At 56.2% G+C, this 25,258-nt stretch overlaps 1 protein-coding gene across 1 annotated transcript in view; it reads right to left on the minus strand.

Moving 5' to 3' along the window:
- ABTB2 (ankyrin repeat and BTB domain containing 2) overlaps window positions 1–25,258 on the minus strand; it is a 166,303-nt gene that overhangs the window by 12,067 nt on the left and 128,978 nt on the right. Inside the window, exons 3-5 of the mRNA XM_037128223.2 lie at window positions 22,389–22,602; window positions 3,337–3,489; window positions 1,589–1,754 (exon numbers count right to left, since the gene is read on the minus strand). Coding sequence (XP_036984118.1) covers window positions 1,589–1,754; window positions 3,337–3,489; window positions 22,389–22,602 — 533 coding nt within the window. The remainder of the gene's footprint in view (window positions 1–1,588; window positions 1,755–3,336; window positions 3,490–22,388; window positions 22,603–25,258) is intronic.

The following is a 25,258-nucleotide window of genomic DNA, read 5'->3' on the forward strand; positions in this document are numbered from 1 at the left end:
GTACCTCGGGCTGGAACAGCCTGCCTCCCCTAGGCCCACTGGACCTGCGACACCTGCAGGGTGGGTAGGGGACATTTCCATGAGCACTGCAGGGCACCAGACAGGTGAAGAGCACAGGCCCTGTGGCCAGACTCAGGTGCAAGGCCACCTCTGCCACGGGGAGCTGTAAACTTTGTATACAAGTTACTTGTACCTCGAGGTACCTCAGTTTCTTCATCTTTAGAATGGGAGCGACAATAGCATCTCCCGTAAGAGACTGTGGTAAACAGTTGCATCACCATGCACAAAGTGCTGAGTGCAGAGTAAGCTTACCTCGACCAGCCTGAGTAAAGTTAACACTGTCACTGCTGCTACATTAAACTGCCGTCTCCTCACTCCCTGGGGCCTGTGCATGTCAATCACTGTGGGAAGGTATTCATGTGCATCATCTCACTTAATCACCATAACACCCCGACTAGCAGGGTTCTATTACTATCTCCAGATGAGGAGCAGAGAGGAGCATTAACTTGTCCACCTCCTCCCATGAGCAAGAGAAGGACTCAGACCCCAAACCCAGGTCTGCCCTTTGAAGTGTCTCACGGGGGGTGGAGGGCCGTTTTGCTGCAACATCTCATGCTGCTGAGAAGTTCAGAGCTCTTCCGAAGGCTGAGGCCCAGTTCCTCCCTGAGTTGAGGCAGGTCGTTAACAGGGCTGCCTCCTGGCCAGGAGTCCCTCTCTGGGGCCAGTAACAGCGAAGGCAGGGGTGGAAAGTGTTATTCCACAGCTGGATCCTGGCAGGCGCTCATCTGGAGCCCCGTGCTGTTATTTATTAGGTTATTTGTGTGCAGACAAGATCTCCTTACCTCATAAACCCTTGCCTCACGCCCAGAGATAAAGAAGTGGCCGGAGATTAATCGCGGGCGAGAGGGCTGCTTACCCACAGGCCCCTGGGCAAGCACCCAGGCTGCACTTGGCTTTGTTTCCTCCCAGCCCTGCACAAGCCTGGCCTTTTTCTCTGCACATCGGTACGCGATTTGGCGTCTAAAGCAGGCTAGGAGCCTCGCAAGGAGAAACTACTTTTTTGTGTGCTGTGCTCATTCCCACATCAGGGCCATAAAGAGGCTAAACTGAAAGACCCGAGAACAGACTTCAGGGATAACCATCGTTGTCATCGCACGGCAGCAAGACCCAGAATGAACGTTTACTGTGCGCTCAGCGAGTGTCAGAGGCACAGTCTCACGGCGGCCTGGTGGGGCAGGTGCTACCGTGCCCGGCATTGGAGGCGAGAAGGTGAGGAGGCCGCGGCTCAGAGAGGGCGAGCAGCTGCTCCGAGGTGCCACGGCCGCAACTTGGCAGCTGAAACCCAGGTGCATCTGAAGCCACAGGCCTCACGAGGAAGACGGCTCCCCCCGGAGGAGAGCGCCCACGGAGCCCGGGAGCCTGCAAGCTGACGTCCCCCCAGAACAGGCAGGGTGTGACCCTGGAGGCAGCCGACCTCTCAGAGTGCAGAGCTGAGCCGCTCTCAGGTTTGGGACAGAAAGGGCTGTGCCACCAACTCTGGCGATCACGAAAGCCCCTGGGCACGGCTGGCGGAGCCCTCGGAACGCACCTGGTCGTCCATGGTGTTCACCCCGTCCGGGCCCAGGGCCTCGATGGCCTGGCTGATGAGGTCGGTCCGGCCGCAGTTGAGCATGCGGAAACCCAGGCCCTGGCTGAACTTCTCAGTAGCCGCTCGGGCATCCAGCCTCCGGAAGGAACTGAAACAGCATTCGGGCCTGCGCAGAAAGGACTCAGGTGTGAGTGGGTGTGCCTGGGTGTGCACCAGTCCTCCTAGGACACACTCCTCAGGGAGACCTGACTCTGTGCTAGGTGGGCGTGTGGCTCGCAGACAGGGCAGGTGGGAAGGACCAGAATCACTGTCTGATCAGCAGGGATCGGCCTTGTCACGCTCAGTGACGCGAAGAACACACTTCTGTTGTTCTATAAACGTGTTTAAAAGTCCTCTGAGCTCTCGGTATCTGCCGACTGCCTGGAAGCAAAGTCCCCTCCAAAATGGTCTATGAGGGGACTGCCCAAGGAGGAAGCTCGGGCCTGGGCCACTGAATGTGGTTGAATACTTAAAAAAAAAAGATTTTATTTATTTATTTTTAGAGAGAGGGGAAGGGAGGGAGAAAGCGAGGGAGAGGAACATTGATGTGTGGGAGAAACATCCATCGGTTGCCTCTTGTAGGCATTTAGACTGGGGATCGAATCCGCAACTCAGGCATGTGCCCCGATGGGGAATTGAACCAGTGACACTTTCCTTTACAGGACAACCCCAACCAACCGAGCCACATTGGTCAGGGCTGGTTGAATACTTTTGGCACAGAGAGGGCCACACTCGGCCTATAGAACGGTGGTCGTGGCCAAGTTCCAGTTCTCAGCTTCACATTCTCTCCCCTCAAGGGTTTTTGGTGAGGCGCCGAGGGACTGAAGACATGGTGGAGAGCAGCCCAGAATCCCACTGCAGTCGAGCCATCCTACCGAGAAAATGCACAGAAACCACCCCTCCGCCCCGGCAGGGGGTCGACAGAGGGCACCACAGGCTTCCAATAGACGGCTGCAGCCTGGAGCCAGAGTGTCGAAGTGCTTGCCCCACAATGAGATTCAGTCATTTGCCATGAAAACAGAGGAGGTCATCGCTGGGGTTTGGGCAGGTGGAAAACAAAAACCAAAAAAGTCGCAAGGCTCTCCCAGGCCAAGGACGGCCAGAGGAAGCGTCTCTGGAACTCCTGCAGGAGACCCATCCACCTGAGGCACATCGGGAGGGGGATTAAGAGCCTGGGCTTGGGGCCGCGTGGACCCAGGTTCAAACTGGGGCGTGGCCACTCTGCTGTGTGTCCAGGGGCAAATCACTGTTCCTCCCTGACCCCCAGTTTCTCCATCTGTAACACAATATGAGCATCTCTTCCTTCTCTGAAGTTGTCACAGGGACCAAGACGCTGCACGCAGAAGGGAAGGGCTCAGCACAGCGCCTGCACTGGGAAGAGAGGGGAGGACCTGCTCCTGGGGCCCCCACCCCAATGTCCCCGAGACTCAGACTGTGAGAGCTCTCCTGCCCAGGCCTAAATGTGTGTCTGCTGAGCACCTGACTGCAGCTGAAGAAGATGCATCCAGGAAGCAGCCACAGTCCAGAATGATAACTCTAGCACGCTTGGTGTGCACAGAGGATGCCCCTGGAGTCCTGAACATACTGCACGTACTGCAGTCCCTGCTCACTGCCTCCTCCCAGGGCCCAGGAGATGGAGGGACAAGGGGTAGCCAGGGGCTGGCATGGAAGCCGGGGACCATCCTGCCTCACTCTCCCCAGTTCCTTACTTGAGCTGCCGGGGCTCGCAGTCTAGGCCGGGCAGCAGCAGCCGGGCCGCCTGCCGGATGTCGCCGCTGTCCACGGTGAGGCTGCGGCGGTGCTCGGCATAGGTGATGGCCACACGCATCCACTCCATCAGCGGGGGCAGCAGCATGAAGGGCCTGCGAGGCAGCAGAGAGAGAGGGTCAAGCCCGAGTGGGGTACCCCCAGAGGGCAGAGGGGACCCCTTCAGCAGACACTCTTGGAGAACAGCCAAGAGGCTGGTCTCCCTGTAACCTCGAGGCTGTGAGGTGCTCCGGGGACCCCACCCTGCTCCTTACAGGAACGCCAGCGTGTCCCATTCCACAGAAACTGTCGCGGGTCAGAAGGAACTCCTACCGTGGGCCAGGAGCAGAAGCCGTGGGGGTGGCCAGTGAAAAAAGGGGCTGAAGGGGACTCCTGCCGGCCCAAAGAATTCAGGTGGGGCTGGCCTCTCTGCAGAGGGGAGACACTGCCCCTTGCGTACGGGGCACACAGGAGAGACCCGGTGGCAGCTGCGCTCCTTCCTCACCACAGACAAATGCCTGGAGCCTGCTTCCTTTACCTGTGAGACAGGCTAACACCCACTTCTGGGTCTCTCACAAGGCCGAGTGAGATGCCTGCTATGTGGGCGTCATCAATAGTCATTCCTTCCTCACCCGGCACCTGGGCGGAGGTGGGCCCTGTCTCACTTCCGGTGGCAGGCCGGGGTTGCCCTACAGGAGGAACGGTCAAGGTGGCCTGTGTGGCATCGAGATTCTCTGGCCACAGCGTGGGGCACTAGGCAGGCCTCATCAAAGCCTCCGAGCTGCAAACTCAGGCATCATTCACTAGGTATCCTATCGTGTCACCAGGGGGCACCAGTCACAGGGAATGTCATGAGTGTCCCCTGCGGTTGAGCCATGCACTGGCCCTGCCACTCAGGGCCCCGCCTTCTCCCTGCCCCAGACCCGTCCACCCCACCCCACTCAGTCTTTGTTCCACAGGAGAGGTGGGCTTTGCCCAGTACCGAGGAGCAGTTTCCTCTCGCCTTCCACAGGACAAGGCCACCCAGAGCCCTGCTCACTGGGGCTGTTCTCCTCACCTGCCAGTGCCCACCTTCCACTCTCCCTTTCAAACCAGGCCCGGGGCTGGCTGCCAGGCAGCCCGCAGGCCCCACTCCCTCCGGCACCGCCAGTGGTTCCCTAGATGTGCCGGAGGTTCCTCCCCCTGGAAAATGGCCACCAGGTCGTTTCAAAGCAGCGGTCACTTCAAAGTTTTAAACACTTCTCTCTAAGGGCAAAGGCAGTTTTCACTTATTTGTTTAAACAAAATAGTTGGATGGCATCTGGAAGGTAGGTCATTTGGAAGCCGTTTTGATGTTCTGATTCTGTCATTTCAGAAACCACGTCTGGGTCTGAGTCACTGAACCGGTGCACCGAGTGTGCCGGTCGGTGTGGCGAGGAACAGGCCACGGGCCGGGAGGGCCTGGCCGGGCTCAGCCGTCGAGGATGCCCGGAGCCTTCCCCCGGCCTACTTTCCAGCCCCAGCTCCTACTTTTCACCAAGACACACCAGACCACGGGGTTATCGGGTTCCCAAGCCCACCCTAACTGTTCCTACCTCTTTGTGAGTGTGAACTCATGCCCGTCCATATGCCATTCACCCTTCAAGGCCTGGTTCCAGAAACCTCCCCTGATCTCCTCTCTCCAAAGAAAATAATCTCTTCCTGCTCCAAGATCCCTTACCCCCTGCCCTCTCTCTGTCTCTCTGTCTCCTAGCAATGAATATGTCTCCTCCTGACTGGACTCTCCCACCTCAGGAAGAACCCTTCCTCGTCTCCACTCTCTGCCACGCACGGCCAGGGGGCCTGGACACAGCAGGCCCTCAGCACGCACTTGCCGAGCGACTGAAAGTGTGGCTGGGCATCAACAACTCAGTGCAGTGTGTCCAAGTTTTCAGTTCTGGACCAAGTTCTGGACACGTTCTGTCTTATCTGTTTCTCCCCAGAAAAGAACGGCACGCACTTTTCACGGGCGCGGCGTTCATTCGGTAGGGTTCACGGGGAGCCAGGCACCCACGCGAGCACTGGTGGAGTCCAGAAGGGACCAGCAGTCCATGTGTGAATCGCCCCTGTTCACCAGCTTGCAAATGTCCATCTGAACTCCCTCCAAACACTTCTGGGTTTTACAATTCTCACACGACAGTGCTGGCAGGCAGATTCAAAGACACGCTTCTATGTAACAGTCCTTTCTGTCCAAGGGCAAGGTTTCATGAAACCACCAGCAGCGGAGAGTGAAGTGTCAACGCAAAGACAGTCTGCGGGTTTGCCAGCCGCTCTCACATGGTGGCCAACAGCCAAGACAGGCTCCCAGTGCAGCCGCTGAAGCTCGAAGTGGCATCTCCCAGCTGCACTCGGGGAAACCCAAGTGGGAACTTGGGAAATGATGAAGTCTAATCAGATGGTGTCATGATTCACTGTTTCGTGCCCCTTAAGACTCGGCACATGGAGCAAACTCAGTATCAATAACCTCAGTGGGCAGATACTGGGGACTGGCTCAGCTGGTCTCTACTGCACTATGTTTTTAGGAGACATGGAAAGTTGAAAACTATTGACATTTCCCAGGCTCCTTTGCAGCTGGGATTCTGGATGCAAAACTGGCTTCCCCATTAATGTGTTGCTGCATGAGCTCTGGTCAAGAATGAAGAGGCTGAGAGAGACCACCTTCAACCTCCCCCCATTGCCTATTTCTGCTATGCCAGGCCACGAAACGTGCGGCGGTTTACTTATTCTTTTTCCTGGAGTGTATTCCAGTGTCCGTTCCCCACCCTCCCAGGTGCTTCAGGGGCAGTGGAGGCACCACTGAGAGGGACAGCAAAGACTTCCCGATTCCAGCTTCAACCCTGAATCAGAGGGGCTGTTTCAGAGGGAGCAGTACCGGCCCCACCCCCTGCCCATAGACGGGTTCTGTATTGTCCTTGAAGTCACTCCTAGAGGTACAGCCTTGAACTTCCACCTTGAGCTGTTCCCACAATTCTATTGGTGCCGATTCCCTGCACTGAATCCTTTCCTGCTTAAAATGCCTCGGTGGCTTCTGTTTCCTGAGCTGAGCACTGACGAACAGTCTCGGCATGTGGACAGCCTCCAGGGTCAAGGTCGTTTCTCTGCTGCTGGGGTGGTAGCTGGTGCCCACCTGCCCACAAACAAGGCCCTGCCTGCCCCAAACTGACCTCTCTTGGCCTTTCCATTTGGCCTACCCACCTCTGGGGCCTGTGGACCATAGGATGGTAAAATGACAAGCAATTCACGGGCTTTCTCAGTGACATCCTGCCCTTGGCCTGTGTGTTCCTGGTTATTATTTCCTTTCTGGTAATATCATCTAGCCCACTGGGCATGCTAAGAAGAGCTTGCCTTCTTTACTGGACGTTCTGGAAAATCCCTATAAAAAGTCCCCAGGGCTGCAGCTGTGTCTGAACTCCAGGGTGAAAGGGCTCCAGAGGGGCAGCGCTTGGAAGGACTGATGTTTGCATCATCCCTAGCATCTCTCTGCCTGTCCCCTCCCTCCCCAAGAAAAAGGCTGTTTGCCCCTCCTGCCTTCCCCTAGGATGCACTTGGCCAAAAGCGTTTCAGTGCCAGAGTGCACAAGCCAATGAGAACCCAGAGCAGAGCAGGGACGGAGAGCCAGGTGGGGAGGGAGAGTGGGGCAGGGCTGAAGGAGCCCCCTTTGTTCTGCCCCCTGGCCCCAAGCATCCCCTCTGCTGGGTCTGCTACCCCCAAACAGCGTTCTCAGAGCTCTGGTCTCAGGACCCCCTTTGTACTCTCACAAATGACTGAGGTGCCCCCAAGAGCTTTTGTGTGTGTGTGTGTTCCACTGATGTTTTACTGCTTCAGAAATTAAAACTGAGAAAATGCTAAAACATCTGAATACACAAGCTCACATCCCATCAGCCATCAGAGTGACACACGACATAACTGCATGTCACCAAGCTTCTGGAAAACTCTCCTGGGCCCTCGTAAGAAGATGAGAGTGAAAGGCAAGTAACACATTCTAATGAAAATACGTTTGGCCCTGGGAACTTCTGGAACGTCTCTGGGACTCCAGGCCCCACTTGGGGGTTGCTGCCTCAGACAGATGGGATCAGCCCGATCCCTAAGACAAGGCTGCCCTTGGGCTGGCAGGCGGCAGTGGGTGTGGGGCTGGGATTCTGGCCCTGCTGGTCCACAGTCTGGCCAATTCTGGAAGGCCGTGTGGTCTGCATCCACACTCCTGGCCTGGGACCTGAGGTTCCGGCATGTCTTCTCTGCAGCATCCTCATTGGGAGAAAGTTCTGGTGTCCTGGAAGCACCTGAACTGGCTCTGTAACCTCGGGCAGATCATCACTCTCCGTGGGCCTGTTTTTCTACTAAAGCAGGGGTAGTTTAAGTCAGTGCTTCTGGACACTTTCCTTCACAAGGACCCCTTTTGCTGTTATTTCACAGCCTCTGCATGACGAGAGCTGTATCTACTGTACAGTGACCAGGGCTCTGGAGGGAGACTCCCAGGTTGGAACCCAGTGTATCGGCAACGAATTAGACTGTGACGCTGTGCACATTACCTGGCCTCTCAGCCCCAGGTCCCCAGCAGCAAAATGGGCACAACGACCTCCCAAGGACCCCCTCACACGAAGCACGTACATGAAGTGCTTAGCAGAGCGTTTGGCTCATGGTTAAGTTCTCCATAAAGGTTAACTATTATTTTTATTTTAGTATCTGTTGATAGAGAAAATATATAATAGCAAAAAAAATTAAACAAATAAAAGGCTATAGGACTCTGGTCCTATTAAACTGCCTCAGCTGCAGCCTTCTTCAGGTCCAGCCAATCCCATCCCCAGCGGCATAAACACAGAAAGCTTGGAAAAGCCTGCCGGCAAGCTGCCCGCCATCCTCCCGTAGAACAGAGAAAACAAATGTGGTGTCGGACGCGATCTGCAAGTCATTGCTGGTGGTGCAGGCACTTGGCCTCGGCCTTCGAGAACCGTGCACAGGGGAAGGACGGACAACGAGCACCACAGACCTAGGGGCCATGGGTCATGATGAGGTGCTGGTGGGGGTGGGCTAAAATTACCCAGAGGGGCCTGCACCCCCTGCTTGCACCAAGTCCTACCCGTGGTCTAACCTATAAAACCCACCCACTTCCATGCAAACATCCTGCCAGTCTCTGCTATGACAAACAAAGCCACTTAAAAGGGTCATCGGCTGGTAGCATTCGCCTTTGGGTATTTAAGGAAACAACCATTGTCATGGCGCGGTGGGGGGAATTCGGGAAACGCACAGATGGAAAAGGACCTTCTCCATGAAGAGGATGAGGAGGAAACAGAGACCCCGCCCCCTCCGAGGCCGGCTGCCTCACCCGAGGTCGCGGGGCCAGCTCAGCAGCAACGTGGAGAGGAGACCCACGGGTCACGACTCAGTTTCTCTTCGTCCCCCTTTAAATTAATCACAGAGATAAGCCTGAGTACATCAGGCCAATGGCCTCGTAAGGCCCTTCAACAGCACCAGGTCTGCAAAAGCCATTTTCCCTGTTAAAAAAAATCAAGGAGAGTAAACTTCTTAAGGCCTTGGTTTTAAGAGGTCCCTGCAGCCTGGAAAAAAAAATAAACCCTGCCCCACTCGGCAAGCATATGATTTATTGGGATTACAGTCCTATAAGCGGTGTCTTAACAACACAGAACAGGAAACGCCTCCAGTTTCCAGCTCAAAGGAGGCTCTGTTCTTTCTCGGGTGGGCAGGGGCCTCTGGGAAAAGAGTCAGGTTGGCAGATGGGCCACTCAAGCCCCAGGCAGGAGAAGGCCTTGTGCCTCTGTCCCCAACTGGCAGGCATGTTCCCTCTGTGCCCACACACGAGGAACCGGGTATGAGTATTCAGGCAGACCCCGGATGTGCCCGCTGGCTGGGCAGGGCCGTGAGACCTGGCCAAGCTCAGCCCTGAGAACACTGTGCGTGGTTTCTTCCGTCCTGGTCTCGAAGCATAGAGGGCTTGGGTGTGTGCCTGGCTCCTGCCGGGGCTGGGCGGGTTTGGGGTGGTCTTCGGTGCTGAAGGCTGGCTCCCTAAAGAGATTTCCGCATCGCTCTCTAAGCCCAGCCCGGCCGAGCTCTGAGCACACTTACTGTAGGAGAGGAATCCCACAGGGACCAGCCAGATGGCTGCAGATGAAGATCAAAGGACGGGGCGGCCAGAATGTCTCCCACCCTCAGCCCTAAATTCTTCCAATGACTCTGCCCCACCTCTGGTGGGCGCCACTGCAAGACTGAGCTGCAGGGGGACTTCCCCATGCGGGCACCCTTCTCACGGGTCTACTGGGAGCGAGCTGCTCCCACGCCCCTCCCCGCTGTGGTATCTGGGCGGGGCTGGTGCAAGTGGAACCTGTGAAGAGACTTCACTGCCTCCCATCCAGGAACAGCTCCACAGGCAGAGATTTTTCTGGGAAGGTCAAGATCAGCTCTGCCGTGCAGCTCTGAGATCCTCACCATGATTTCCAGAGAGCCTCCGTGGCCTAACACCAAGCCATATCGTCCACAGAGAATAGCACCAATGCCGTCCACTGAAGTCAGACTGTACAGTCCCTTAGCACAAAGGAGGCCATTCTAGTCCAGTTCACATCTTGGACTAATTATTTTTCTAGAGCTGCTTGGTAACCCAGAATGGTTTGGCTCAGCGTGGAGTCGGAGCTGGGCAGGCACCTTTCTCTGACCCCCAGGCCCACCCTCTCTGGACTCGGTGCTGCCTCAGAACCTGCAGCTACCTAACGCCAGGCACAATCTCCTGTTGGGGACAGACGACTCCTGTTAGAGACAGAGTTTAGGGCTGTCTGGGGGGGAAATGCGCTTTTGTATTAAAGCTCATCTGGTACAGATTAGAGGCACTAGATGAAGCTCCGCTTGTCCACATATGCATATGGGTATAAATTTAGAATGCAGCCGGGTTGTGATTAGCAGCGTGTGATTTCCCTGACTGTTCTCAGGGTGGGGGCGGGGCAGGGTCGCCCTTCAGGCCCCAGTGGAACCTAAAAGTGAGCAGTAGAAAGGCAGGTCAACTGTGTGTGACAACTGGGACGTCCAGACTGGCTCCCGGGGCCTCCAGGAACAACAGAAAAACACTGGCCACGACCACTTACAGAGCGTCGGCCTAGCACCTGGCCCTGTTTTAAATCTCTTTTAAGGTTTAATCTATGGCCTCGTTGAATCCTCATGTCTACTCTATGAAGCAGACACTGTTATTGCCCCGGGAACCTGCTCCGGGTGGTGCACCCAGAAAGGGGCCAGGCTGGGAGGCGACCTCAGGCAGCTCCTGAAGGGCACGCTCCGCTCAGCTGAGCCTGGCAGCCCCGGCCTCCCGCTCCCAGACCCCGCCCCCTTGCCGTCATCTCAGGATGGTGGGTATCAGGCACAGCAACCATATAATTTGTCACCCACACGGGGCAACGTCAGGACGGCAGGTGTAAGCGAGGGCTGTGCCAGGCAAATGGGACCCCTGGCCGCCCTGGGGTTTGGGTGCCGGAGCCTCCGTGTGGCCCACGCCGACCCACGGGGCAGCGGGAGGCCCACCCGCCCTGAAGGAGGTCCCCACTCTCCCTGCAGCATTGCAGTCTCAACACCCAGCCCATGTGCTCATTATTTTATTTGCGTGGCCGTTTGCTTCCTCCTCTGGACTGTAATTTCCCTGCAGGCAGAGACCATTGTGCTCACTGTCATTTCCCACCCTTCAGTACCGGATTCTGCATTAGAAACCCACTCTGAATTTTTGAAGGCTGGGCCCATGTCTCACGTTTGGGGGCCAAGCCCTCTGCTGCCCACGTGGCTTCAGGGTCTGCTCTTACTCCAAAATGCTCTAAGTCAGGCAAATGAGCTCAGGAAATGGGGAACTCCTTTGTGTTCCATTCTTTTTTAAGATTTCATTTATTTTTATTTTTAGAGAAAGGGGAAGGGAAGGAGAAAGAGAAAGAGAGAGACACCAATGCGTGGTTGCCTCTCACCATACCTACTGGGGACCTGGCCTGTAACCCAGGAACATGTTCTGACTGGGAATTGAACCGGCAAACCTTTGGTTCACAGGCCAGCACTCAATCTACTGAGCCACACCTGCCAAAGTTGTCTTCCATTCTTGGGTATTGGCAAATGGGTCTCTTCAGAACAAAAAGAAAATACTTCTCAGATAAAAAGACCAGCATTCATAGCAGAATTTCCTGCCCAGGAACAGCTTTCTGGGGGGGCCCTCAGCTGACAGGGGCGAAGGCATCTTCTGGAAGGGCAGCCAGGGTGCTGGGATGGAGCCCTCTCAGGGAGGACAGTGGCAGATGGTTCTGCACATGTCAGCATGGCCTTGGGGACCAGTGAAGGGGACCCGGCCTGATTCCAGGGTGGCATCTAGTGTGGGCAGGACGGCACAGATTCTGGTGGAGATGGCACGAAGGCCCCCACCCTCTCCACCCCTTCTCACACGCAGGGAGGGCTCGAGGTGCTGCGAGGTCCGGGGTGTCTGGCCCATTTCTCGGGCCAGAGCTCCTGTGGGCGGGCCGCTGGTCGGGTCGGCCAGAGTATCGCTGCCTCCCACACACCCGGAATGGCGTGGGGCGAAAGCAGCTCTCTCCGCGGTGCCGTGCCGGGGTGTGGCTCCCTTGGCCTACGGGCCACACCTCACCTGTGGGGCTCACTGCTGCCATGTGCAAGAGACCGGCCTTCTTTATCCATGCTGGGCGTGTGGTGGCTGACGGAAACCACACACTCTTTCGCCATATGGAAGCCAGACAGAAGAAGGCCTCCAACCTGTTTGAACACATGCCCCTCCCACGGGCTCTTGTCACCCCACACACGCCTGTGCCAGCCAGGCAGGCAGGCTTGGGGGGACCCTAGGACTTAGCTGCCTGCTCATTCACCCGACCGACACCTGCTGGGCAGCAGGGCTGGATGGGAGGCTTTTGTGCAGGTTTCTGGATAGGAATTCCTGTTCGGATTCAGCTGAATGAAATCCCACAGCCCCTACCTTCTTCACATCCCACCGTCTAAGGCAGAAAGATGACTTACTCAGACTGTCAGGTAAAGAGTTTCCAGAAGCTTCTAAAAGGAGGCAGGGATGCAGGGCTCCTGAGGCCTGACAAATGCACATGTGAAAGGGGGGGATTCCTGAGTGGCACCTAGTGCCTGTGACCCAACCCAACAGAAAGAGGAGAAGGTGGTGCAGCTCCCAGGACCCAGCCCTACTTCTGCACCCACATCCCAGCCTCACCCTCAGGCAAGACGTGCCAAGGGCCTACTATGTGCTAAGTGAGCATGGGGCCATTTTGCACACATGACCCTCTGACACAGCCATGCTTGCAAGGGAGGTATCATTAGTCTGCATTTTACAAATGTGGACACCGAAGCTTTGAGAGGTTTGGAGACATGTCTGAGGTCACACAGTCAGCCAATGGTGATTTGTCCAGCTCTTTAAAAAAAAAAAATTCTTGGGTCTTTCACGAGACCAGACTGCCCCATACAAAACACTCAGAGCTCACCCACTGACAGGCTCGGTGGACCAAAGGCTCCCCTCAGTGGGCCCCCCTCACCACTCTGCGTACACTCTGGCTTCTGTACCCACAGCCCCGTCGGCCCTGAGGTTGGTGGGAACCGGAGGCCCAGAGGGTCACGTGGACCCCTTAAGAGCCTTCTGCCCCCAAATCTCAAATGTGAAAGCCATCAGAGGCGGCTGGTCTCGTGGGAGGAGGAAACTCTGGAGAGCTGCGGGGCAGGCAAGTAGGAGCAGGCCAGAAAGCAGCCCGGCCCGACGCCAGAGCCCGCCCGAGCGCCCCTGCTGCCCCCACTCAGTGTCTGCAAAGTCGACAGCTCAGCCTTGGAACGACCTCCTCTAAGAAGCAAATTCAATCCCTTTAAAGGTGGGATTTTCCAGCAAAGCTGCAGACAAAGAGGATTGTTGCTGCAGTGTTATAAAAACACTCCAGCGAAAGAAGCCCAGGGCCTGGAGGTTCCGGTCTTCTCCTTTTCTGGGAGGACTGGTGGGCCCAACAATGGGACAGGAAGTCATATGCAACAGGCAGCCCCAAGGGCACTTGTCGACGGCTGGGCCCGGATCCTGTCCCGTCTCCAGCCCCTGTTATCTGGCACTGCCACTTCCTTCGTCTGCCCCCAATCCCTGGCTCATTCCTTCCTGGATGCTGGAAAGATGCCCACCCTCAGCCTGCCCCACCCCGAGGACCAGCAAATTCAAGTCTGTTGGGGAAGGGCTCCCAGGAGTCATGCTGGGTAGAGGAGATGTCGAGAAACCTGGCTTCAGGCATCTTGCCTTCTCTCTCCTGGGAGGTGGGAGGGATACAGCACCTGGACCCTGTGAATTCCCCATGTTATTCTACCTCTCTGTTGAACCTCTCTGTTGGCCTCAGATCTGCTTCTTCCTACCTGTGACCTTGGATGCCCCCTGACTCTCTCTCAAAGCCTCAGTCTGCTCATCGATAAATGACGGTAACGGCTCCCTCCAAGAGATAATGTGAGGATCTGTTAGACAGCTGGGTGTTTTAAGTGCTTTATAAACTAAAGCTTTGTCTGGATCAGGGGTTGCCCAACCCCTGGCCTGCATGCAGCCCAGGATAGCTATGAACGTTGCCCAACACAAGTAAATTTACTTAAAACATGAGATTCTTTTGTTTTTGTTTTTGTTAGTGTTTGTGTATTTAATGGGTGGCCCAAGACAACTCTTCTTCCAGTGAGGCCCAGAGACACCAAAAGGTTGGACAGCCCTGAGATGTTCTAGCCCAAGTGAAAACAAACCAGACCACAGCACTCCCAGGCTCAACACTCGGCAGCGACAGCTCGTCATGCGTGCGCACTTCAGCCAACCCGCAAGCAAGGGGCCTGCGGCACGGGACCCCTGCCTGACTTATTGGTCTCTGAACCAATAGGTGGATGAAATCGGACTTTAGAGTTCCTTAAAATCCTTGGGTGGTGAGTTGTGATAAATCTAAAGTGTGTGTGTCCCTAAAATAGTCTTCACTGAGTTAGTCCTTTGCGACATCTGGTCTACCTCTGGCTGAAGTCGGGGCTGAGTTAAGAGGGAAGTGAGAGCAGGGACTGAAGACGGCCTATGTGAGAGGGAGAGAAAACACGCATTTTTGAGCAGATGTGACATTTAAATTCATCATCATTTTTGGATTATTTGTGCATTAGACAAGATTTAGTTATTCTGGTGCCTCCACAGGTTTGGGAAAACTAATTACCTGACAGTAAGTAGCAGCTTCTGTGTGCGGAGAGTGTACTCCGCACTCAGTCCTTCAAACGTGTTACTTTGGAAACTAAATCACTGGCCCGAAGTACATAACTGGTAAATGGCGGAGCAGAGACCCTCTATAATGGTCTTCGACCCCAAATGCAGGCTCGACAGCTCATTTTACTAACTGAACAAAATATTCAGTAACTGAACAAATTGCCGCCTATGAGCTGGGGACTGTTCTACCTGCTGAGGACACAGTGGGACCCGGGCCCGCCCATGACACGTTCTAGCCGGGTAAGGAGGCAAGCCAAGCAAGGAAACAAATACGTGAGCAAGGTAAGTTCAGACGGAGGAAGTGCTCTGAACTGTAAAAAATCGCTGGCGATGGGGACGGTGGCAGGGGCAGCTTCCCGGGTGCACTGCAGACCACACACAAGTCGCGGGGGGGCTCCTGGATGTGCAGTCTGGGGAACACATGGAGACAAGTACTTCACCCACCGCAGAGCTATTCTTATTTCTTTTACTTCCATTTTGGGCAAACAGATGGAAACTAAGCGCACAATAAGGAGGAGCGGAAAAGAGAGAAAAGAGCTTAACGTTGCAAATCTTCTTGAAATGGTATTTAAGGGAACTACAAGTCAGTCGCGTAAAGGCACCACTGCCATCATCTCTATTATCTGATAAGAAAATACTTTCGCAAGCTGAGCAAAAGATTAACGAGCCCGCTTCTGCAGACTGAGCCCACAGCTCTCTGCGGGCGCTTCGTGTTTATGTAAAGTGCTCATCTGAGGGAGACGTCCCCCCTGCATCTGGAACGGAGCAAAGTGGCACCTCTCTCCTCGCTGTGCACCTTGTTTGTGTCGGGGCCACCCCCCAGATCTTGGGGAACCCCCGGGGGGGGCACTGCTCAGGTCTTCACTCTGCACAGGACGCCGAGGCTCAGAAGGCCTGAGGAGACTTGCTGCCATTACAGAGGCGCTGGGTTCGACCCTCATCCTGGGCGCCTCGGAGGGTGCGGGAAGTACCCCCAAGAAACATGTGCCTAAACAACTAGTGATAACTTTACAAAAACATCTAGTTTTTGTGTTTTTTAGGTTGTAGATCCATTTCTGTCAGGAAATGCGCACTCTGAAACAATAGGAGTTCTTCTATGACTCTGGCTGCCCATGCCACCCGGCCTGTCCCAGTCTCCTGGGGCCGTCTCTTCTGCCCCATTAGACTCTCTGGCCACCCGCCCCCAGCCTTTCCAGACACCCTCACCCTCTGGACTGTGGCAGGGGCGGCGGTGATGACCGATACGTGCCGTGGTTCTGAATGCTTTCCGTCTGTAACCCAGCCCTGCAAGGCCCTGTGAGGCAGCACTGGTATCCCCATGCTCAGAAGGACAGACTGAGGCACAGAGGCCAAATGACACGCCCGAGGCCACCCCCCCACCCCACTCCACCAGGCCAGGGATGAATCCAGGCAGACTGCAGGGGCTGAGGGCCGACCTAGGACAGCAACAGGCCACCCAGCTTCTTCCACACTGTCTGCTGCTGGGAGCTCACTCCCCCGCCCCTGGTTTTCTGCCTCCCTCATGAGTCTGGAGACTCAACCGTATCAGCTCCCTCTGCACGACCTTATACCCCTTCCCCACAGACGCACAGCGGTGCCGGGAGAAATGGGCTAGAAAGTAAAGCACTGAAGATGGTTCCTGTGTCTGTCGGTAAGCGCTCTGGGAGGCTGGCTGTCATGAGTAGTGGTGTGCACAAGTAGCTGCATTACTAATTATTGTCAGCAGCGGTGGTTTTGTTAGTAGTATCAACAGTAGTATTAGTGATTATATTAGTGATACTATTACTAGTCCAGATATCACCTGAGAGCACATTCTGAGGCATGTGTATGACCTCAGTGAAGAAAGACTGTTCTGGATGTCAAACATGTCATCTGAACATGTTCATGACCCTTACAAGAATGAGGAGGAGGAGGAGGATGGCGGCCGCTATGTCTGGGCCAGGCACCGAGCTGGGTGCCTCACTGCGTCACCTCCTCTGCCCCGGCAGCCATTTTATTATCGTCACCGTCTGACCCATGAGGATGCTGAGGCTGAGAACACCAGCTGACGTGTCCTCCAGCTAGCAGGTAGCAGAGACCACGCCTCCAGCATGGCCCTTGGCAGTACGTGAAGCCGCAGGTGTGGGGTGGATGGGACCTTCAGCTGACACCTTTGCTGACTCCAGCTTTTTCAAGTTCTGTTCACATACTTGCTGGAAACTTCCTGGCCAGCGTGACATGGGACAGGGCAGCCGTGAGCTGGGCCAGACACAAAGTATCTTCCACCAGGATCCCACCTGAACCAGGGCTTCAGCCTTTGGGCAGCAGCCCCAGTGGCCTGTGCAAAAATAGCTTTACAGGAACTGGGGGCTCGGATAGGTGTTAAGCCGGTGTGTGGGCCCTTTGTTCCTCCTGAGCTCGCCTGGTGGTGCAGGGGGACACCCCAGTCCGCTCCAGGCTGGGGGCTCCGTGCACGGGAATGGGGAGGGGGTCTCAGTAGGAGCGCCTCTCCTCACGGCATCAGGTAAGCAGTGTGGGAGGGCTTCCTGGGGCCTTCTGCTCCCCTCAGGCTCAGAGGGCGTTCAGGCACTGAGAGGGGTGTGGTGTGGGGAGCGGAGCAAATAAGAACCAGCCACACACAGAAACAGTCGAGCTGGGCCACGGGGGCAGGAGCTCCGAGGCTGCAAGCTCAGCCTTGTCCCTGTGTCGGCCCACGAGGCCAGCTCCCTCTGGCTTCACCTGCACCATGTTGCCTGCTCCCTGGCTCTGCCACACTGCCCGTCACTGTCTGCCCAAGGCATCACGTCCCCTCTGCCTATTACAAACGATCACGTCCATGATCATAGCAGCTAATACTTCGCACAGGTCCCAGGTACTGTTCTGAAAGTGCTACATACATGAACTCATTTAGCCCTCAAACCTTACAGGTGGGTGTAATGACTGAATGCGAGTTGTCTAGAGAGTGCGAGCTCTGGTGAGACTGACTGGCCGAAGGCTCTAAAGTCGGAAAGAGACAAGTTAGATCTCAGACACGCACCTTTGACCAGCAGTCCCCTCCTCAGTAGAATGCCGGCTGGCTGAGAAATCACGGCACCAGACGTTTCCAGGCTTTGTCCCCGCCCAGGCTGGCTAGGCCCCCACGCTCCTCCTGGCTCTGCGTCCTGAACCCCAGCAGGCCCCAAGCCTTTCTGAGTGTGTCACCTTTCACCAAGGGGCACCGTGCAGGCCTTGGCAGGGCAAATGCAAAGGCTGGGGCCTGAGGATTAGGCACAGGGGCTGGTTTGCAGGCAGGTGGCCACTGTCAGTCCCGGACATCCCTCAGGGTCTGGCCCCTGCGCTCCAGCTGCGGCAGGTGCGCTTGGGCACTCCACCTGGTGAGCCTGGGCCCTGGGCCTGAGGTTCTGGGGCAGAGACCCGGTTCACCGCCGTCTTCCTCAGCCCGCTCTGCGCCTCCCATGGTGTCTGTCCCCCTACCCGCGCTCTGCTTGATGACCTTTCTTCCAGCACTGTACCTGCCGCTCCTGCTCCCATACTCCTTGTTCCAGGACGACAATGACTGAAGAGGAATCCTCCACCCAGGATGCTCTCCCAGCTCTCCACCCCTCGGCCTGCGGGCACGACTGGGAAGGGCAGCAGTCAGCCAGAAGGCGGTCCACTCTCCTCCAGACCTGGGGGCAGGAGACTCCTCCCTCTCCCTGGGTAACCCGGGATCTCCAGCAAGTTCTTTCACTTTCTGAGCTTGGTCTCGGTGACGACACACCCTGGGCAGCAGCTGTGACTCATCCTGCCTTTGAGACCCTGCCTGTGTCTCGCTGGTGCCGGTGATGCAAAGCTGCCGGAGAGAAAGGCACCCAGGGAGGTGCCGGGAGGTTCCAGCTGAGAGGCTTTCCCCGGGCGGCCAGGGAGGCCTCCTGGGAGCGGAGTGGCAGGTGGGGCTGGAACGGCCCTGGGGGAGGTGGCCCCAAATGCTGGGACACACCCAGGTCGCCTTAGAGCTTTAGAACCAGGTCTCAGCAGCTGGGTGGACAAGCTGTAGGCTGGGATGTCCAAAGGCATGCCAGTGAACCAGAGACCTGATTCGAATCCCTGCCCAGCCACTTAGCAGCTGGGTGCCCCCCACCTTGTGCCCTCATTTCAAAAATCAGGTAACGCTGGCACCTGACTCGCTGGTTTGTTATGGGGCCCAAAAGAAACAGAGGTAGGTGGAAAGGCCCTTCACAGCTGTTATCTCACTCCCCCCACCCCCTGCCATGGGATCACTTAGCCCCATTTCACAGGTGAGGACGCTGAGGCATGGAGGGGCCTCTGCTCTTTTCCTTGGTGCCTGGCTCACAGGAGCAGAAGATGGCAGTACGTTCCAGAGGCTTTGTGCCCCTCCGCAAAGCTGTTCCACTCTCCACCCTGGGCTCCCATTTCTACACCTCCCTGCCCCCACCATCTCCCCTCCCAGATGCAGAGCAGGAGGCTCTGGGGGAAGGGCCCCTGGAGGAGGGACACTAAAGACTGAGCAGCGCAGAGGCAGCACGCGGCGTAGCAGGGAACATCGAGATGAGCTTCAAGAAGGATGAACGCACGTCCCGCCCCTTAGCAGCTCAGATGTGGTCACACAGCTGCCAACTGGAAGGAAGAAGGGGAACTTCTTCAAAGTAGAAACCTGTGAGCACAGGCTTGCGTGGCTCCGGGAAGGGTGCTGCGTGGCCAAACCCGTGCCCCCAGACGGAGCTCCTCAGCCCACATGTGCAAGGCCGTGGAGGAGACCCAGCAATCCCCAAACCATCGAGTCCCCAAACAGAGGCACCTGGGGCCACCCACCTGACATCAGACACTCTGACCAGTTCTGGCTGTGGACCTGGCACCCCCCCCCCCGACACGGGACAAAGGGAGGAAATGAAGGGAAGAGAAGCAGAAGAGACCAACACACACACATCCCCAGGCTCACAAAAGCAAAGCTCCATCACCCTGGAGCACCGCAAACTCCAGCTACTTTGTGCACAAGGTCTCCCCCAGATCTCTGGGGAGGAGACTGGAGTGGCATAGAGCATGAGGTCAATAATGCTGTCATTGCAATATTACCGTGTCCTAAGGATGCTAGAGCCATTGAGGTGATCACTTCATAAGGTGTGTAAATGTCTGATCACTGCACTGTATACCAGAAGTGAACATCATATTGTATGTCAACTGTGATTGGAAAAAAAGGCTGTCGGCGTGGTGATGCCTTGAGGGCAGGTGTGGCCCAGCTGCTGCCCTGCGTTAGCTCAGTGGCCTCCAAGAAGGGGCAGTCGGGCTCTCTGCAACCTGCCCTGGCAGCACAAGTCCAAGGGCAACAGAATCCATTTCCACAGCCAGGAATCAGGCCCCAGGGGACTGCTGAGCCGCCTGTAGGCCTGGGTGTCCTTAGAGTGTCCGCCTGTTAGTGCCCAAATCTGAAATTTGGGGATTCTTTTTTCCTAATGGTGGCTCCCATTTCCTGTGTGTCTGATACTCACTGGAAATGGTTCATGGGACAAAGCCTTTCCGGCCCATTTCTTTGTGCCACAGACAATGTGGCTTTTAAATAATGCAATATTGAAACACGTATGTGTGTTATGTTACCATTCAAGTTCAGCTACTACAGACGAGCAACTCAGGCCCTACAGAAACCCCGATGTTACGTTCTAGAGCACCGGGGACTGGACCCCTTCTGGGAGGGAAGCCAGAGGGCAGCCACAGTGACCTCGGGGGGTTCCGTGCACAGCGGCCTCAGAAGTGCACTGCCCCAGCCTGCCCCACGGCCGGCAGCCATGGTCACAGCCGGCTGGCCAAGCAGCCCAGCCCAGGGCAGCTGTCCAAGGAAGGCTCCGGGCCCTCTTCTCCCAGCCACCTTTGCTTGGGGAACCAGGCCTCAGGTACCATGCCAAACAATGAGCAAGCCACCTCCTCCTCCCCACCGCACACGTTTTCCTTGCTCTTTCCCCTTCACAGCCACCCCCAGCAACCACAACAATTTCTTCACAAAGTAGGAACAGCTGGGCTCAGAGCCCCTGCTCTGATCGCACCTCCCTGCTAGACGCTTCCTTCGGAAAACTCAGGGCCTCCACCCGATGCCTTCCTGCTCTGTGTTGGGCCCAGAGTGACCTGCCTCAGGCCTGTAAATGCCGTCTACGTCCCAGAGGAATAAGGCAATGATGATCTGATAATGATACCACTGATAATAACAGTGGGGGCAGCATGTACTGGGAATTCACTACATGTGTGTGTGCGGGGCCGCTGCTCCTTTATGCCTCGTGTGATGACAGACAGCACCTGTGTGGTTATGAAAAGGGCCCACGTGGCCTTGGCAAGTTATTGAATCTCTGCCTCCACTTACTCATCTGTAAAATGGGGCTGCAAAGAGCGTCTGTTTCCTGGAAGTGTTGGCATTAGATGGATGAACACATGTCAAGTGCTCAGCACAGTGCCTAGCACACAGTAAGCACTCAGCAAATGTGGACTGTCACTAGTTAATCCTTACAACTGCCTCACTCCCACCGCCATGTGTACAGCCGAGGAAGTGGAGTCTCCAGGAGGTCGGAACCTTGCACAAACTTCTCAAGGTTCACAAATGCCAGAGGCGCTTTTGACATTCACAAATGTCAAGCCACCTGACTCTACATCCCCAGCTGCCAGTCTGACACAGGTCTGCAGGCCAGCCACTGTGTCCGTGCTGGCCGTTCTACAGGAATCTACCTCCGTGGCTTTGTTTTCTCTGACTGGAGGCACCAGGGAGGGGGTCTGGCTGTGGAGTGGGTATGAGGTCCACAAAGTTGCTGAGACTCAACGCCACCCAAAGACAGTAGGCAGCTCGGGCAAGGGGACGGGGAAGGCGTTGGCACTTTCTGTACCAGGTCCCCGATCCGCCTGTCCTGGGCCCTGCAGCTGGTGGAGTGTATGCAGATGAGGCTCCTCAACCAAAGGCGAGTCTTTCCCACTTCCGGGAACTTCAAGTGCACATTCTCAAGTCCATGGACAGACCCTGCCATGTGGTGGCCTCCAGGTGAGACGCCAGTGAATATGGTGTTATGGAAAAATTATGAAAACCTCATCCTCTCTAGGCAGGAAAAAGTGTAAAAGGTGGCTCTCTGAGAGACCAGTTAGAAAGGCAGCTGTCCCTAAGGCAGACACGGCCCCATGTGTGCACTTCGCGCGGCCCCTCACCAGGCCCCTCGCCAGTGCACAGCCCGTGTGCGCACCTGCTCTGGTGGCCCTGCCCCAGGTGGGGAGGGCTGGAGGCCTGCAGAGAAAACGCTGGATTGGGAGCCAGCAGGCCTGGATCCTGGGGTTGTTCGACCACTAGCTACTGGAGATCGAATAGCCAGCCGAGGCCATGGTGTCTCCTCTGCAAAATGAGTGGATGGGGCAAAAATGTGCCTGAGATCCCCGAGAGTGACATCATTGTTGTCAAAACAGGTGACAGCTAGCACTGGCCTAAGTGCTTTTGCTTAGAGCATCAGCTCACTTGTTCCTCAGTACCCCCCTTCCAGGTGGGAGTGAATATCTCATTTTATGAAAGAGGCAACTGATTTCCCGAGAGCCCGAGAAGTGAACACTGGAGCTGGCAAATCCGAGACAGCGGCCGAAGCCCTGCTACCTCAGCCCAGGTGAAACGATCCCACCGCATTCCTGGGCCAGGCCTTCTTTACCTGCCCCGGCGCCTCCCAGGCAGGAAGGCCAGCACCCGGGAACTTTTCTCACCCTGTCCATCAGTCAGTCAGTCAGTCAGTCAACACGCACTGGTCGCCTGCCCCACCAGATGTGCAGCCCAAGCGAGATCCCTACCGCTCGTTGTTCAGGGCCATTCTTGGGGGGTCCAGGTTGGGGTTCTCCATGGACTCCATCTGTGGACAGCGCAGGAAGTAGTAGAGCGTGTGGAGGGCGTCGGGGGACCAGGTGATGGGCTGGGGTGGCTGGCGGGCCTGACGGGCGGGGCTGGAGCCGGGACACAGGGGGTGGCGCCCCTGCATGTGGTGCATGGCTCGGGAAACCAGGTCGCCTGGAGGGGAGAGCAGGAGGGAGGGAGGGAGAAAAACAGAAAACAGTCTGAGTTCACAGCCACGTTCTTCCCAGACAGCCTTAGTGAAGCCTCGCCTTCGTAATTACTGTTTACCCCGAGCCGGCAGGCGGAGGCGGAGGCGGAGACTGTCACCTAGAACCCAACCACCACTTAGTTTCCCTTTCACTTCCAGACTCGCCCTAACAGCTGAATGAAGCTCGGGGAAGCCCCACCTCCTGCAGAACTTGGGCTCAGGTGGTTTCCTTTTCGACACCCCACTCTCTCCACCACCCCCGTGGGCCTCTCCCCAGCTCTCCTCCCAGTGTCTCACTGCTCCCGGTGCTGCCTCGTGCAAAGGCCTGGGTGCTTGGGCAGAGAGGCTACCTGAAACCCCATCACGCCCCACAAAACCACCACCACCGCCATCCACCGAGTGCTCTGGGCTAGGTGTTTACTTCCCCAGAACGAGGATCTAATTCGAACCTGAAAATGCTGGGGGCTAGGCATTATCCCCATTTGACCAATGAAGAAACTGAGGCTTATCCAGTAAACAAATACTGACCCCCCACATTTCCCTGGTCACAGGGAGGTTTCGGTGCACACAGCTTTGGTGAACTAGTCGCAGTCAGGGGGCTGGTAAATGATAGAGTCTCCACTGGAATCCAGGCCTGTTTGACTCCAAAGTCTATGAACTGAGCCATGACCTTGGCTGTGGCCCGTGCTACTGAAGCCTGTGGGGTCCTCGGGGCCCCACATCCTGTGCTGTGTTTCTGCCCAAGTCAAGGCTTTTCAATGTCCCCCTGGCCTGGGCAGGAAACGTCCCATCATTGTGTGAGGCCACAATGCTGAGAAAGGACGGAGAAACAGCCCCAGCACCTGCGGGCCCCTCTGTGCCGGGCAAAGCGGCGCCTGACCATCCTCGTCAGGCCTGGGAACTTGGGGGCCCCCCCGCGGGCCAGCCTCCTCCATCTGGACATGGCTGACCCCGAGGGAGAAGAAATGAGCAGATTTTAATTTGGCAAGTAAAGTGTCCTTCAATGTACGGCAGAACCGATTCATTTTTTTATTCCATTTACCTTCTTTCTATGGCTTCTGTGAGTCTGGCCCTCGTTTCACCGGGTCCCCGGCGCCCTGCACAGGGCCTGCTGCTCAACAAGTGCTCAGCACACATTGAGAGAATGAAGAAGTAGCCTTCTGCCTTCCTTTCATTTTAAAAATACAACATCTGGTGGGGCTTGACTTGAGCTCATTAGCTGCCCAGTTCTCGCGTGACAGCCACAGAGGTGGTGGTTGGCTTCCGAGTTGGGACCACGGCACTACTGGAACTGGAGACCTCCGAGGGGAAAGAGCCCCCGGGGCCCCCGGCCACAGGTCCTCACTCCCCTCCACCCCTGGAACGCTTGCTTCCACAGCGGTGGCCCGGCTGTCTGGGTGCCTCCTGGCGAACCCCGGGGCTGAGGGGGTTGAGGGCGGTGAGCTACGGACACCTGGCTTCCACCCCGAGACTCTGATTTACTTGGTCTGGCACAGGACCTGGACAGCTGTGCTTCGTTACAGGTTCCCTGCTGAATTACCAGGTCTGAGAATCACCAGGTAAACAGGGAAGAGCACGGGTCATAGGATCAGACACACCTGCTCCTCCCAACCCACGGGCCTTCCACAAATTACTGATCAGGGCCTTGGTTTCTCATTTGTAAACTGGCAATAATCATATCTAACCTAAAAACGGTGAGGGTTCCAATAAATAATAAATGTGAAGCACTCAACATCATGCTTGGCACAGAGGGAGCACTTGATAAAGGTTAAGCAGAACACCATTATGATTGCTGTCCTGTTATTATTATTACTGTCCTAGGGGCCACCTCCTGCGGTGCTCTTCCTTCCAGGACCTCTGCCTGTGATCAGGTGCTGCCTCGCATTTCCCAGGACAAGAGTCCCCGCCCTGCCCTCGGGCTCCTGGGCGGCAGAAACTGGTATCAGCCCCACTCCTGCGCCCCCAGCCAGCTGCCTCGGCACAGCTGGTTGGTTGTACAGCTGAGTTGGCTGCAGTAAGTTGAAACCCGGCTCCTGCTTCTCCAGGCCCACAGGCCGTCACTATAGGCAGGACCCGGGGGCGGAGAAGACAAAGAGCCTGCGATCGTATCAAAGAGAAATCTTGTTGCAATATCATTTCCAAGGCAGACAAACCAGAAGTCATCTTCATAAATGACATTTATGATCGCCTTATTGTTATTGGTGGAGAGCCCTCTGACAGCACAGGCAGAATGCCAGCAAAAAATCCAGAAAGAAACAGGGGTGCCTCCTCGGGGCTCCCTAATGGGGAGCCAGGAACTGAGAGGCCCTGGGAAGGTTCAGCAGGAAATCCATAGAGGCAGCAGAACAGCAGCTGGAGACAGGTCCCCGGACTCCGGCTCCAAGCTCCAGTCTCCGCGCCCCTGGCTGCCTGCCGTCAGTCTCTCTCAAAGGCAGACGCCTCTGGGCAGCCCCGATCAGGCATCGCAAACTCACGTTACTCTGCAGCCCTGCTTTAGGGCCCGAGAAAGCCGCTCGCTTTGGCTGTTCTCCCAGAGCGGTTTTCCTCCCGGCCACCTCGGATTTTCTAGGCTTTGCAATAGACCTGAAAGGGTGGACAAAACCTCATTCAGCCTTTACAACC

Source organism: Artibeus jamaicensis, unplaced genomic scaffold (assembly GCF_021234435.1).
Source record: "Artibeus jamaicensis isolate MK-2021 breed Jamaican fruit bat unplaced genomic scaffold, CSHL_Jam_final contig_797, whole genome shotgun sequence".
NCBI lineage: Eukaryota > Metazoa > Chordata > Mammalia > Chiroptera > Phyllostomidae > Artibeus > Artibeus jamaicensis.